The 15,914-nt window shown below is 33.2% G+C and overlaps 1 protein-coding gene across 1 annotated transcript in view; it reads left to right on the forward strand.

The window, feature by feature from the left end:
• Nucleotides 1-15,914, forward strand: part of RANBP17 (RAN binding protein 17) — a 365,939-nt gene that overhangs the window by 37,878 nt on the left and 312,147 nt on the right. Inside the window, exons 7-12 of the mRNA XM_061393198.1 lie at nt 111-276; nt 3,441-3,514; nt 5,709-5,828; nt 7,182-7,328; nt 7,848-8,020; nt 10,226-10,419. Of these exons, the coding sequence (XP_061249182.1) occupies nt 111-276; nt 3,441-3,514; nt 5,709-5,828; nt 7,182-7,328; nt 7,848-8,020; nt 10,226-10,419 (874 nt within the window). The remainder of the gene's footprint in view (nt 1-110; nt 277-3,440; nt 3,515-5,708; nt 5,829-7,181; nt 7,329-7,847; nt 8,021-10,225; nt 10,420-15,914) is intronic.

A 15,914-nucleotide genomic window follows, 5' to 3' on the forward strand; every position in this document is an offset into this window, starting at 1 on the left:
TTTTTTTAAACTAATTTTAATTTGGCACTGAAGTTATTTAAATTAGATTGAGTAAAAATTTTTAATTGATATATTTCATAATATTTTATTTGACTTTGAACCTTTTTCAGATATTGGCCAAGCCTTTAAACCTTCAGGATCAGGATCAACAAAATCTAGTAATGCAAGTCTTGAAACTGGTCCTCAACTGCCTTAACTTTGACTTCATTGGCAGTTCAGCAGATGAATCTGCCGATGATCTTTGCACAGTACAGATTCCAACGACTTGGAGAGCAAGTAAGAAGAAAGTTTAGTATAAGGAATGGTCAACATAAAAGACATAGGATTAAGCAATATTGTTGCATTATGTGCAATTATCTGTTTTTTACTTGGCAATCAAAAAGTTTAAAAAATTGTAACCCAAAGTAGCTGCTGATACCCAGTGTTGAAATCTGTTTTCCTCAATTTAATTCATAGTTACCTCATATTTTGATTTTGGAAAAAAGAGAGGACAGCTCTATTGTTGGAGGAAAATAAGTTTAGGTAGGGAAATGAAGAGTTCTGTTTTCAAATTTTCAGATAAACAGACAGAGTAGGAGAGGGTATAACACTTGGCAAGAGATATCATCATTTTTTCAAAGTTATGAAGAGAGTGAATTAGAGTAGCTAACTTAGCAAAGCAGAATTGCAATTTACTTTTTTACAGAGAGGGATACCAAAAAGGAGCAAACGCATATGCTCTTACTCATCCTGGAAAGATGGTGACAGTAGGGTTTTCCTGTTGAAGTCAGATCGGGGAGTGGGGCTGATAGGCTCGGTGAAGAGCCTGTGTTCTGCACAGACACCCCCGGGGCCTTCTGTACCATCTGTGCTGCTCTGTGACTGCCCTTTTCCCTTCTTTAAGTGCACTTCCCTCTCAGTTCCCAAGACCAGAGCTTTTTTTCCTTGAGAAATTAAACTGGAGAGGTTTCATATTCCAGGGTATCAGATACAGTAGAGAAGGACCATACATTTGGTAAAAACTTCTAATATGGAAATCAGAGACTAAAACAATTAAAAGGAACTTAGTATCTTGATAGTGGTGATGAATGCATGAACCAACATATGTTGTAAAAATTGCACAGACTAAATACACAGATACCAACACACACGAACACCCACACAAATACATGTAATATTGGGAAAGCCAAATAAGATTGGTGGATTTTATCAATGTGCTTTCTTGATTGTAATATTGTGCTTTAGTTTTGTAGCAACTTACCATTTGGGGAAACTGGGTGAATAAAACATAAGATCTCTCTGTATTATTTCTTGCAATTGCATATGAATCTAATTATCTCAAGAAACATTTTTAAAGGGGAGAGTTAGTAGAAACAAAGTGAAGAGTAGAAATAAATTTCCAAAAGGGTTAATTAATATCCTCAGAGAGATTAAGAAAAAGTAATGCATTCCTGAAACATGAATAGAATATTGTTTCAAAAACAGAAGTTCAGAGACTGTTCCAAATGTAAAAGTTGCCAAAATAAAACATTCAGTAGAAGAGTTGGAAGATAAAGTTAAAGAAATATCCTAGAAAGTAGAATGAAAAAAAGCAGGAGGAGATTTATAGGAGGAAAAAAATATAAGAATATTAGAGTATGAAACTAGGAGGCTTGGCATTTATTAGGAGTTCAGGAAAGGACAGGAAAAGCAGAAGGAAATTTGCAAACAATACCAAAATTTCTCAGCACTGAGACACATAAATATTCAGATTGAAAGATCCAATAAGTACCCAGTTACATCATTTCATAATGAATGAGAAAAATATATACTAAACTTCATAATCATGACATTTCAGAATAAAAGTGATAAAGATCCTAAAATCTACCAGAAACAAAGTCACCTATAACGGACTGGGATCAAGAATAGTATTAGACTTCTCAACAGTAGCACTGGAAGCAAGAGGGCAATGGAGTAATAATATCCCCAGATTTCTGAGGGAAAATAATTTTCAAACTAGACTGAAATTATCAAGTATAAGAGAATAAAAATATTTTCAGACATGTAAATTATTCTGAAATTTATCCTTTATGTGCCTGCTCTTAGGAATCTACTTGATACACAGGCCAAGAAAATAGAGGATATGGGGTTTTGGAAAGCTTTAACACAAGAAAACAGTCAGCAGACATAAGATAATTATGTAACACATTTGGGAACAGTCATTCTAAGTTGAAGAAGGCTCTGGGAGGAAGGGTGGGAAAATGGAAATGAAAGTTTTTTAATGTTATTGACTATGTGGAAAATAGCATGAAGAACATTTTACACATCTGTCAGAGCATTTGGAAAGAATTAGTGACAGATATCTGTCTATACAACTAAGTACAAAAAAGATGGTATGATTAAATCCAGGGAGTGTTAGAAATGTGATATAATCATAGTTTACTTGGCTCAGCTGTTAGAATTATTTACGTAGTCATAATAAATGCATAGAATTGACTTAATCTCAAATTGTTATAATAGTAGATGTATTTTTGAGAGAAGATGGTTTGTAGGAAGAGTGGTGGGAGTAGAGGGGTGAGTGATTAGACATACTCTGTAACAAGTTCATTTGATATCTAAAAACAGTCAAATAAAAACATGTAGTACATACAGCCAGAGAAGACAATGGCAACGCACTCCAGTACTCTTGCCTGGAAAGTCCTATGGACTGAGGAGCCTGGTGGGCTGCAGTCCACGGGGTCAGGAAGAGTCGGACATGACTGAAGCGACTTAGCAGCAGCAGCAGTACATACAGCATGTCATTTGGAAACATATTTAAATATAGCTGCCGCTGCTAAGTCGCTTCAGTCGTGTTTGACTCTGTGCAACCCCATAGATGGCAGCCCACCAGGCTCCCCCGTCCCTGGGATTCTCCAGGCAAGAACACTGGAGTGGGTTGCCATTTCCTTCTCCAATGCATGAAAGTGAAAGTGAAGTCGCTCAGTCATGTCCGACTCTTAGCGACCCCATGGACTGCAGCCTACTAGGCTCCTCCATCCATGGGATTTTCCAGGCAGGAGTACTGGAGTGGAGTGCCATTGCCTTCTCCGTAAATATAGCTAAGAGTTGAAAAGTAGTCAGAATGGAGTAGGGGACTGCTCTTTTTTACTGTGTACTTTTTAGTACTGTTTACTTTTTGATATTGTTTGAATTTTTAAATGTTTATGTTATTTTAATATAAATGAAAACAGTGAGAAGGTTCTCTCAGTGAGAACTGTAAATGCTACATAGAAATAAGGAGCATCTGATCTAATTCTATCTTCGTATTATTTCCATCTTTCAAAGGGAAATAGCTAGAAATTTAAAAGGAATTAGCCTAACTAGAAATAAAGATTGGCTACATGCTGAGGTCTTAGAGTTCTTGGTTTGTATGATAATGTCTTACTGTGCTAAATATCACTGAATGAAAAGTAATGGTGTTAGATTTTTTTTTTTTTTTTCAGTTTTCCTGGAACCAGAAACATTGGATCTTTTCTTTAATTTGTATCATTCACTTCCACCACTCCTATCTCAGTTAGTAAGTAAAACTCATTCATTATTTCATTTAAAAGTACCTGTGATATTTATCTCAGGGTGGTACATATTTACTTTATTTATATTCTTGATTGAGTTTACCTCTCATAAGAAATTCTTAACACCATCTATCTGGGATATGTATTGCTTAACCTATTTGTCAATTTCTACTTATAGTCCATAGTTCCTGCCATTTCACTGGTGAGCCCAAAACCCATAACTGGTGATTTAGTTCATGCCCATAGCCAAGACAACCTATCAACCTCTAAAGATCTTTTTTCCTACTCAGTCCCCAGCTCTTCTTCTGGTACTCAGTCCAGCAGTTTGCCACACCACCTGGTACCTTCCCTTCTCTTAACCTCTCTCCAGCTCTTTCTTCACTGCGTGGCTCCATGTCAGGCTTGCCATGCAGCCCCCATCAGATGTCTCCAAATGAGAAACCAGGGGTATCTGCTCACTTGGTTTTATGTTCATCACTCCAGTTGTTCATTTTCTTTTTTGAATCAAGTTCTATTGTATGCTAAAAAATTCAGACTCTTTGGTTACATAGAAATTTGAGATTCTGGATTCCATCTTTGTGGAATCTAAAAAAGAGACCAGGCAAGATTGAAAAAAAAAGAAAAAGTTGTCACTTTAATATCTAAGCTTGTAGAAGTAAAATTGGAGGATTCTTATATTGTCATTTCCTGAAAAAAAAAAAAGTTTGATTTAAATATGAGCGGTATGTTTGTTTAGATATGTCATTGCCTAGAAGGGAGGAATAGGTTGACAAAAACACTGCCCCCTCTCCTTCTTAAAAACATGCTTGCTCTTGAAACGAGGGTTTTATTAAGGGGATGGTTTTTAAACTGGTTTTCACAGGACACTCATGTTTCTAGATGGTACCATAGAACTTCAGCCTTCTGTAGTTTAAAAAAACCATGGTTTCATGCTATGTTTACAGTTATGTTTAGGGATAAAACAAACAAGCTACTGGTGCTTAAAAAGTAGAATGGAAAACTGCTTTAAGAGAGTGTTGCTACCATTTACTGTGCATGCCCTATCATACGATTCTTACCTCACTTCATTCTCACAGTGGCCCTGCAAGGTGAGTATTGTTATCCGCACTATGTAAACAAGTCAACAGACCCAGAATGGCCTAAGTGACTTTCTAGATTTTAGAGCTGAGGTTCAAACTCAGTGGTTTTGGCCCCAAACCTCTACATGTTTTTAACTGTATTAGTCGTTCCTAATTCTACACATTGGAAAGAAGTTTTGTTTTTTGGGATGTTTGTTTGCTTGTGTTTTTTTGCTTTTAACATTAAGGACGGTGACAAACCGAGTAACATCTAAACTGATTTTTTTGCCCATATTCTCATCCTTGCCTTGAGACCCAGACATTTTGTGTGAAATCTCCTAACTGAAATATTTAGATATTGACAGATAATTCTATTTTTTTATAAGTGGGCAGATACACATATGTGGACCAAAACAAAACATATGTGGGCCAGTTTGGGGCCTCTCAATTAATAAATGAAAGGCTTCAGTGAATTCCAGTAGGATAATTAAGAACCTGAGTAGTGAAATTGTCTAATAAAGTATTAACTTAAAGAAGATAACTAGGCCAGGGATAGATAATCTGTGAGAATTTTTATAGGCTATCTAACTGTTTCAGGAACATTTTCCAAATTGTTCTCAAGATATTAATAAATGGTGTGGGCAAGATGGTCTGTCACCAGATATATTTGGGACATGCTAGATTAAATAAAGTTACAGATTTTTTCCTACTTATAGGCTACTGCAGAGCATTTTGTAGTATTTCCTAAACATATTCTGCAACAACACGATGTTTTCATTTTTTCATTTTGGTGAAGCACCTGGTTCATCAGTTTGAAAAGGTTTAGGCAGCAACAGCAATTGGGAGCTTTTGAGTGTATTCAGATCCTGGCTCTGCTCTGGTGTATCTAATATATCTAATATATACAAAAATATACAAAAATATTAGAGGAATTTTATATACAAACAGAAATTCTAATGGTGGGATTGAAGATTTATGGATGGTGGTAATGATCAATGATATTTAGTTTATATTGTTTTTTGGATTCTATAATGCTTTTTCATCATTAAAATTTTAAAAATTTTAATGTAAAAACTAGTGTTCCTTTCGTGTGGCCACAGTTACTTTTAAAGTTGAAATGAATTGTTGTTCCTGTTTTCAGGCACTTTCGTGTTTAGTTCAGTTTGCTTCTACAAGAAGGTCCTTATTTAGCAGTCCTGAACGTGCCAAGTACCTTGGTAATTTAATTAAGGGAGTAAAAAGGATACTTGAAAACCCTCAGGTATTTATGAAGTAATTTAATTAACATTAGCATATATAAATACAGTTTTTCTGCTGAAAGGTGCATAATAAACTTATGACATGGTTATGATTCTGGAAGAAAATACATATCACAGTCTTCTTTCTTAGCTTGCGTCTGTAGTATAAATGGGCAGTTTTTAAAAGTACATGTTTTCCTGACTGATGTCTGTGTTGTTTTTATTTTTCCCATAGGAATAGAAGTTGCATATTTTATTATGTTTCTGCTTTTTTACCATTGTGTTTTGCTTGTACTTCTTAAATTACTGAAGCGATTAGAGTTATATCTGTATTCTAAACTAGAAGACAGTATAAATCTGGATGTTAATATTGAAATAAGTGGCTTTAAATTATGAAATAATATCTTTTTGTCCTCTTGTGGGCAGTAAGAGTTTGTAGATTTTTAAATCTACTCTCTATGTTAACTGCAAATCTTCAGTGGCAATATTCATTTCAGAGAATTGCAAAGCCATTATTTAATTAGTGATTTTGGGTGTCTGGATAAAATTTGTTTCACTTTAGTTTATATCTGTAGTGAGAGTACAGATTTTAAAAGATTAAATGATGATTTAAGGAGGTTTATCTAAGTCTTTTGGCTGTTAATAACTTTTGGGAGAGACAAACTTCTCAAACTATAAAGATAATAATACACATCCTGTCTTCAAGGGGCTCCCTGGGGACACCTTTCTTGGTCTTTCGTTTTAACCTGTCCTTCTCCCAGAGTTCCGTCTATATATTATAGTACTTTTGTTAAACTTTCTGCTGTACATTGCAGCAGTTTATATGAATGATTTAGAGACAGGGAGTTGCTTGAGAACATCATGCCTGTGGGTACTCAATAAATACTTGTTGAATTAAAATATATTTCTGTTATTTATGTGTACACATTTAATCTAAGTGTAGTGGTATTGCTCTTTTCTAGGATTTCAAGAGCCATTCTTGTTTTCCATCTTACATATTTTTCAGCTCTTGTACTGACTTCTGTCTAACCCACAATACACACATACACATTTGCTCTGTCTGTCTCTCAGTTCTCTCTCATGCAAAGTTTTTGGGTGATATAATGGTTACCAAACATTTGACTTAGTCATCATGGTCAAAGCTTCCTCCGAAGCCTCTACTATGAATTCCTTATTACTAATCATTTATGACAACATTAAGCCCAGTGGGAATCATTTTTTTTTAAATTGATACCTACCCAGTTGATGCAAAGTGCAGTAAGTACCCATGAAAACACTGAAACTTAGTAAAATACTCTTGGAATTTTATTGATGGTGATTAGTTTGGTTTATTTTTAAGTTTTTAAAATAGCCTTTCTTTTTGTCTCATAATTTAGGGTTTGTCTGATCCAGGTAATTATCATGAATTTTGTCGATTTTTGGCTCGTTTAAAGACAAATTATCAGCTAGGAGAATTAGTTACGGTGAAAGAATATCCTGAAGTTATCAGATTGATTGCCAATTTTACCATTACTAGTCTACAGGTAAGTAAAAATACATTGTTGATGCTAAACTGTAAATAGAATACTTTCTTGATAAGATTTGGTAGGGATTTAAAAAAAAGTCTATTAAAGCACTTTGCTAAAAATATTCATTGCAAGATTTTAGGAAAAAGTTCTTTGTAACAAATTTTATAATAATAATTTAGAGGCCATCTGATTATCTAATAATTAAAGAGTGAATTGAGAAACTGTGGAAAAATCTATGTGGAGAAATAAAATAAAGTTTTACAGATTAGGTTTTGGAAAAATTCTTTTTATAAGTTTGGGGAGAAGTTTTAAAACCATATTTTCCGCATGATATCAGCTCTTAAAAAATATTCATGGAAAGAAGATTAGAAGGATGTTCACAAAGATTTAAAATTTGCTATGTTAAATGTTCATTAGTGTTATAATCAGAATAAGTTTAGTTTTAAATGTATGTTTAGTTATTTTGCCTCTGGAGTTCTTATTCTAGGAAGATATGATATCAGTTTAAATAACATTTGCTTTATTTTTTTGTAGCATTGGGAATTTGCTCCCAACAGTGTTCATTATTTATTAACTCTGTGGCAAAGGATGGTAGCATCAGTTCCTTTTGTGAAATCAACTGAACCCCACTTATTAGACACTTATGCGCCAGAAATCACGAAGGCCTTTATCACTTCTCGCTTGGAATCTGTTGCTGTAGTTGTGAGGTATTGAAAACTAAATGTTTTTGTTGAATTTTCATCTTCTGCATCTTGGAATTTTTTTTCAAATGGAAGTATAATTTACCTGTGGTAAAATTTGACCTTTTTCAGTTTTGTGAATTCTGACAAATGTATACATTTGTGTTTAACTAATGATACAATCGAAATATAAAATAGTTCCGTCACCCTAGAAAGTTTTTTTAGGTTCCTTTGTAGTCAGACCTTTCCCGATCCTTAGCCTCTAGCAATTATTAATCTGTTTTGTTTCCCTAAAATTTTTGCCTCTTTTGAATGCTTCGTAGATGAAATCATACAGTGTGTAGCCCTTTAGTCTGGCTTCTGTCCCTTAGCATAATGCATTTGAAATTTTTCCATTTTATGTCGGTAGTTCTTTACTTTTTATTCTGAATAGTATTTCATTTTATGAATATATCATAGCTTATTAATCCATTCATCTTTTGGATTCTTTGTGTTTAAGTGTTTCTATACAGATTTTTGTATGAATGTAAGTTTTTATTTCTCCTGGGTAAATACCTAGGTGTGAGATCTGGATTGCTAGGTAAATGTGTATTTCACTTTAAAAAAAATTGCCAAACCATTTTCAAAAGTGCCCATTTCGTTCAGCATTCCTACCAGCAGTTTATGAAAGATCCAGTTGCTTTGCATCCTCATCAGCACTTGACAGTCAGTTTTAAAAACTTTTAGTCATTCTGATAGATGGGATGCCTCATTGTTGGTTTAAATTGCATTCCCTTAATGACTAATAGAGCTTCCCTGGTGGCTCAGATGGTAAAGCATCTGCCTGCAATACGGGAGACCTGGGTTCGATCCCTGGGTTGGGAAGATCTCCTGGAGAAGGAAATGGCAACCCACTCCAGTACTCTTGCCTGGAGAATCCCACGGACGGAGGAGCCTGGTGGGCCACAGTCCCTGGGGTTGCAAAGAGTCGGACACGACTAAGCGACTTCACTTTCAATGACTAATAACGGTGAGCATCTTTTTGTGCTTATTTACCATTTCTATATACTCTGGTAAAATACCTGTCAAATCTGTTGCCCATTTTTTGATTGGGTTGTTTGTTTTCTTACATTGAGATTTGAGAGGTTGGTCCACTTTGGTCACAAGTCTTTTTATCATATGTGTTTTGCAAATATTTTTTCCAGTCCATTGCTTGCCTCTTCATTTCCTTAACAGAGCCTTTCGAAGAGCAAGAGTTTTAAAGTTTGATGAAGTCCAATTTATCCTTAATTTTTTTCTTCTAGAAGTTTTATACTTTTAGAATTTAAATTCAGGTCCATAATCCATTTTGAGTTAACTTTTGTATATGATACAGGGTAAGTCTCCATGTTCTTTTTTTCCCTTTTTTTCCTTTATGTATATTGAAAACTGGTTATCTCTAACACCATTTGTGGAAAAGACTCTCCTTTCTCCATTGAATTGTCTTTACGTTGTTTCCAAAAATTAATTGATCACATATGTATGGTTCTATTTCTGGACTCTATTCTCATTAATCTATATGTTTCTCCTGCTAATACCCTGCCTTGAGTACTGTAGCCTTATAAGAAGCTTTGAGATCAGGTAGTGTGAGTCTTCCACCTTGCTTTTCCCTTTTAAAAATTATTTTGGCTCTTCTTTTGCTTAAATTTTAGGATCATCTTGTCAGTATCTACAGAAAATGTCCTTCTGGAATTTTGACTATGATTTCACTGAATTTGTATAATTTATTAATTTGGTGGAAGAATTGACATCTCAGCAATATTGAGTCTTCAGGCAATAAGCGTGTTTATCTTTTATTTAGCTCTTATTTCTTTCGTCAGGGTTTTATAGTATTCAGTCTTTAAATCTTTACATATCTTTAATTAAGATTTAATTAGTATTTTAAGTTTTCTGGTGCCTTTCGAAGGTAATATTTTTCAGATTTACATTTCCATTTGTTTATGTTAGTATATGGTAATGAGTTCTGTATATTGATCTGTATGTTAGCAACTTTGTAAACTCACCTGTTAATACGAGTAGCTTTCATATAGTTTCTTAGGTACTTTTATATACATAATCATGTTTTCAGTTATAGACATTTTACATCTTACCTTCAGTGTCTTTTGTTTCTTTATCCATGATAGAATTTTGATTTAACTTAAATAGAATTTATTTGTGGTGAGTAGAAGTATGTCTCATTCTAATGTTGTCTGTCTTCCTATTATGTATTTGCAGAGATAATTTAGATGACCCGCTGGATGACACCACCACTGTATTTCAGCAGCTGGAGCAGTTGTGCACTGTTAGCAGATGTGAATACGAAAAGACATGTACTCTTCTTGTACAGTTGTTTGATCAGAATGCACAGAATTACCAAAAACTTCTGCATTCAGCTTCCAGAGTAACTGTGGACATGGCAATTCAGGAAGGTCAGTACATTTTATATGACTATTTAGGGTATTATGTTGAATTTTAAGTAGCTTCATTAATCAATTTATTTAATAATTTTATTGTAATTTATTTTTATTTATTTCCCCAATTTCTGTTCTTCTAGTAATCAATTAGTTTTATTAACCTTCTGGGTATTTTGGTGGCTTGATGATTTTAATTCTTATAAGATTTGCAGGGAATATTTCTCTCTGGAATCAGTATTAAAAAAAGCTGATGATGATCTTTGAGTAGAGTTTATTAACTTATAACTGTCTTTTAAGTAATTATGTTTCCTTCTTAGCTATAGCTGACTAAAAATTTTGAGCCCAATGTTGGCCAGTTAAAAGTTACCTAAGACCTGATCGTGGTTTTATATTTGTTTATTAGCCTTCATCATGGCTTTTTTTTATTACTATATTTTAGTTTTACAATTTCCTCTTTATTTTTCATTCTTTACTGAAGAAAGATTTATTTCTGTGTATGTCCTTAAATCCTTTCTGGAAAATAGGAAATTAAATACACTTTTCAGATTTTTATATGAGATGACTTATGAGAATGGAACTGGCTGTATATATTTCTAATAGAAGGCAGTTTAATTATAGTTCAAGGATGTTTTTCTTTTTCTTTCATGTTTGTTGATTTTATCTTGTTTGGAAAGTGAGTAGTAAGTGATGATAGTCAAACTTTCAGTGATTTTTCCATCTAAACTCTTTAAAAAAATTCTTTGAAAATTATCCTATATATGTTTACAAGATGTCATCTTAAAATGCCTTTTGTTCATTTTCTGTTTTGCTTTTTGAATCATATAGTACTGCTGAGGGTCTGGATAGAGAAATAGTTAGCCTTCTTTAAATGTTCTCTTCCATACCTCTTGTTATGAATTAAACGAGGGATAACTAGCATGTTGTTTCATAGCATTTCATCTTCATGATTGATTTCTTTCTTTAGTAGAGTTTTGAAAAGTATTAAATATCAAATACATCTAAGTATTGATATAGTAGCAGTAAAAACACCTTCACATGACTTAAACAGCAGGTCAATACCAACCTTCGCTGTTGCCTTTTTTCTGCCAGCAGAAAATGCTTGCTGTTTATCAGTTGATGCCTTTTCTTCATAGTTTTACTGCTGCTGCTGCTGCTGCTAAGTCGCATATAGATATATAATCTGAAAATAATGCATAGTTTTGCATATTTTTGAACTTTATACAAATAGAATCAAAATGTATTTATTCTTTTACAACTTGCTTCATTTTTTCTGTGTTGTGTATGAGAGTTTATATTGGTGCTATAGATATAGTTCCTTCATTTGTACTGCTGTAGTGCTGCAATTTATTGATGCATTTCTTGTCAATGGGTAAAGCTTGTTATATGTATTCATTACATAGCTTCAGTAGATCATGCCAAACTATATTTTACAAACAGTGATTATACTACTTTATATCCCACCCATTTTGATCCAGTTCCTCACCAACAGCTCATAATGTTAAACTTTTTGTCAGGCTAGTTGAGGTAATATACCTCACACATATTTTACTTTTCACTCCTATGGTTATTAATGATGTTTAGTGTTTTATGTTTATTGACTGTTTGCTGTCATCATCAGTGATATATATGTTCATGACTTTTCATTCTCCTCATCATTTGGTTTATTGGTTTCTCTCTTGCTGATGGAGTGCTTTACAATGTTTTAACACTAATCTTTTAGTTGTTTAAATTGTGAATATTGCCTCAAGTTTGTCACCTGTCTTTACATATAACTAATGTGTCTGTTCTCTTAGTTTTCATATCAGATTTTGATTAACTCACCTAACTTTTGAAGAGATGTTATATTTACATTGTCCAGAAAAAAAGAAATTAAAATGTGTTCTGTTTCAGTATTGTAATGTCTTCCTATTCTTCACTCTAACAAATTATGATTCTTGCTAGTTTTGCATCTTTCAAAATTTTCTGTTTGCATATACAGTTAATAAATATGTGAATTCTTATCCAGTCTTACATGGAATGTGGCATACCACACTCATGTTCTACTCCTTGCTTTTTCTCATTTAACAATGTATTTTATAGTTATTCTCAAATGGAGAATACTTTTTTAAAGATGAACAATATTTTATTTTTTTAATGTATCATAATTTAATTAACTGTTCTCTCCACTGCTGAGAGTCATTTGAATTGTTTGTCATCTTCTGCTATTAAAACTAATGCTATTAGTTTTAACTTTGTACTTTTACAAATTACTTTATAGTAATACTAAAGTTAATACTAAAGCATACTGAAGTGTCGGAGAAGGCAATGGCACCCCACTCCAGTACTCTTGCCTGGAAAATCCCATGGACGGAGGAGCCTGGTAGGCTGTAGTCCATGGGGTCGCGAAGAGTCGTACACGGCTGCGCGACTTCACTTTCACTTTTCACTTTCATGCGGTGGAGAAGGAAATGGCAACCCACTCCAGTGTTCTTGCCTGGAGAATCCCAGGGACGGGGGAGCCTGGCGGGCTGCCGTCTGTGGGGTCGTACAGAGTCAGACACGACTGAAGCAACTTAGCAGCAGCAGCAGCACACTAAAGTATACTAAAGTTAACCTGTACTTGTACAGATTAACTTTGTACTTGTCAGTTTATATTTATGCAAGTGTGTCTGTAGGATAATTTCCAAGAGCAAAACTACTTCTGGGAGATAGGAATAATGTATTTGTAATTTTTACAAATATTTCCAAATTATTCTCTGTAAGGACTATACCAATTTACTTGTCCATCAGCAGTCTATGAGAGTTCCATTTTATTGTCTTCCCAGAACAGTTATTACTAAACTTTTGAATTTCTGGCAGTCTTACAGGTGAAAAATGATTTCTCAGTCTAATTTACCATTCTCATATTAGTGATGTTAAACATTATTTAAGAACTGTTTGGTCTTTTTCTGTAAAAAGAATTACTCATTTTTTGGCTCATTTGTTTTGTTAGTTTTTTTAAAATTGATTTTTCACAGCTCTTTATATTTTAGAAAAATGAACCCCTTGCTTGTCTGTATTAAGAGTTTTTAATATCTTTTTCCTTTTTTTTTTCCTGAGTGTACAGTTTGATGAATTTAGCAGATACATAGCCATGTAACTAACAGCACATTCAAGATTGAAAACACTTCTTTCACTCTGTAAATAATTTTCATATGCCCTTCAATTCCATTCCGTAATGCTTGGTCCAGATAACCACTGGTTTTTGTCACTATGGTTCATTTCTTTTAGATTTCTATATAAATGAAATTATACAGTAGGAGGTCTTTTGTGTTTGACTTTGTTTCCTTAGGATAATGCTTTTGAGATTCAAATATTTTGTATATGTAAATATTTTGTTCCTTTCTATTGCTGTGTAGTATTGTGTAGTATGGTTTTCTTTTTACTTTGTTCAGCTGTTTACCTCTTAAGTTACACTTCCAGTTTTTATTGACTTATGAATAATGGTGCTATGACCACTTGCAGACAAGTCTTTGTACCTAACTTTTCCTTTCTCTTGGGTAAATACCTGAGACAAATTGTGGGGTCATGTGAGAAATGTGTGTTTAATATAAGATACTGCTATGCTATTTTATGAAGTGTACCATTTTTCATTTCCATTAAGATTGCTTCACATCTTCATCATCATTTGATATTGTCTTCTTACTTTCAGCCATTCTACTGGGTATATAGGAATAGTATCTCACTGTGGTTGTATTTTGAATTTCCTTGATAATTAATGAAGTTGTGCTTTTTTAGGCCATTCTTATATCTTCCTTTGTGAAATGTCTGTTCACATTTTTCCCCCTCTTTATATTGGGTTGTTTGTTCTTTTGTACATAGTCTTATTGAAATTCTAAGTGTTTTTATATTCTGTATACAGTCCATTTTTCACATACATGTTTACAAATATTTTCTTCCTATCTGTCATTTGTCTTTTTAACTCTTAAGAGTTAAACTTTTAAAGAGTTAAGTTTTAACTGTTAAAACTTTTTAACTGTTTCAGAGAGCAGAAGTTGTAAATTTTGATTATCTGCATTTTCAGTTTTTTATTTATGGCTTTATGGTTTTTGTATTGAAGAAATCTGTGTAACTGAAGTTACAAATAGGTTTTATATTTTTCTTCTAAAAGTTTAATAATTTTAGCTATTATGTTCAGGTCTGTGATCCACTTTGAATTAATTTTTGTGAATGATGTGAGGTAAGAAGAATAAGGCCTCCTCCCCAACACATATAGCTATCAAATTCTAGCAACATTTGCTGAAAAGACTTTTTTCCCTTTTGTATTATTCTGTGCCTTTGTCAAAAATCAGTTGACCATAGAAATCTAGGGTCTGTTACTGGACTCTATTCTGTACCATAGATCTAAATGTCTATCCTTATGCCAATATTATGCTGTCTTGCTTACTATAACTTTATAAGTCTTCAAATCAGGTAATTTAAGTCTTTCAGTCTTGTTCTTCTTTTTCAGAATAGTTTTGTGTTCTGCATCTTTTGCTATTGTCTTAATTTTAGCATCAACTTGTCAATTTCTTTAAAAAACTCACCAGTTTGATTGAGGTTGCCTCAATCTGTGTATCAGTTTGGGCCATCTTAATATCCAGTTCATGGACATGGTATCTTGCTACACTCATGTAGGTGTTTTAATTTTTTGTTTTACTGTATTCAGTTCACAGCTGTTAAAAATCTTTTATTGAATTTATTCCTGTATATTTTTGATGCTATTATAAATTTTGATTATTCTCTACTATCATACCTATGTAAGTCCAGAATTGATTTTTGTCTTTGTGTCCTGTGACTACTAAATTTACTTAATAGTTTAAATAGCTTTTTTTGGTAGACTTGCTAGGATTATTTTATATGATAATGTCACCTAAAGACAGTTTTATGTCTTATCTTCATGCTGTTTATTTCTGTTTCTTTCCTTATTCCTTCCACTGGTAGGACCTTTAGTAGAGTATTGAACAAAAGTGATAAGAATGGATATTCTGGCCTTGTTTCTGTTTGTACATAAAGACAGCATTAATCCCTCTTATCATTGATAATAAATTTGGTGAAGTTCTCTTCTGTTTCTTAGATTATTTATAATGAATGGGGCATACATTTCTTTGAATGCTTTTTTTGTACCTACTCAAATGAACTTTGTTTTCTTTTTCATTTTACTAATGTAATAAATTACATTAATTGATTTTCCTGTTAAACAGACTTTATATTCCTAGGATAAATCCTACTTGGTTATGATATTGTTCTCTTATAGAGTGTTAGATTTAGTTTGCAAAAATTTTATCTTATGTTGATGTTCATGAAGGATATTTGTCTTTAGTTTTCTTTTTTTTTTTATGATGACTTTGGTTTTGGTAACAGGGTAATACTGGCCTCATAAAATATAAATTGAGTCAAGAAGTGTTTCTGCCTCCTTTATTTTCTGAAAGAGTCTGTGTAATACTGGTGTTATTTCTTTAGAGTTTGATAGAATTCATCAGCGAAACCAGTGGGCCTGGAAGATTTATCAT

Source organism: Bos javanicus, chromosome 20, assembly GCF_032452875.1.
Source record: "Bos javanicus breed banteng chromosome 20, ARS-OSU_banteng_1.0, whole genome shotgun sequence".
Classification (NCBI taxonomy): Eukaryota; Metazoa; Chordata; class Mammalia; order Artiodactyla; family Bovidae; genus Bos; species Bos javanicus.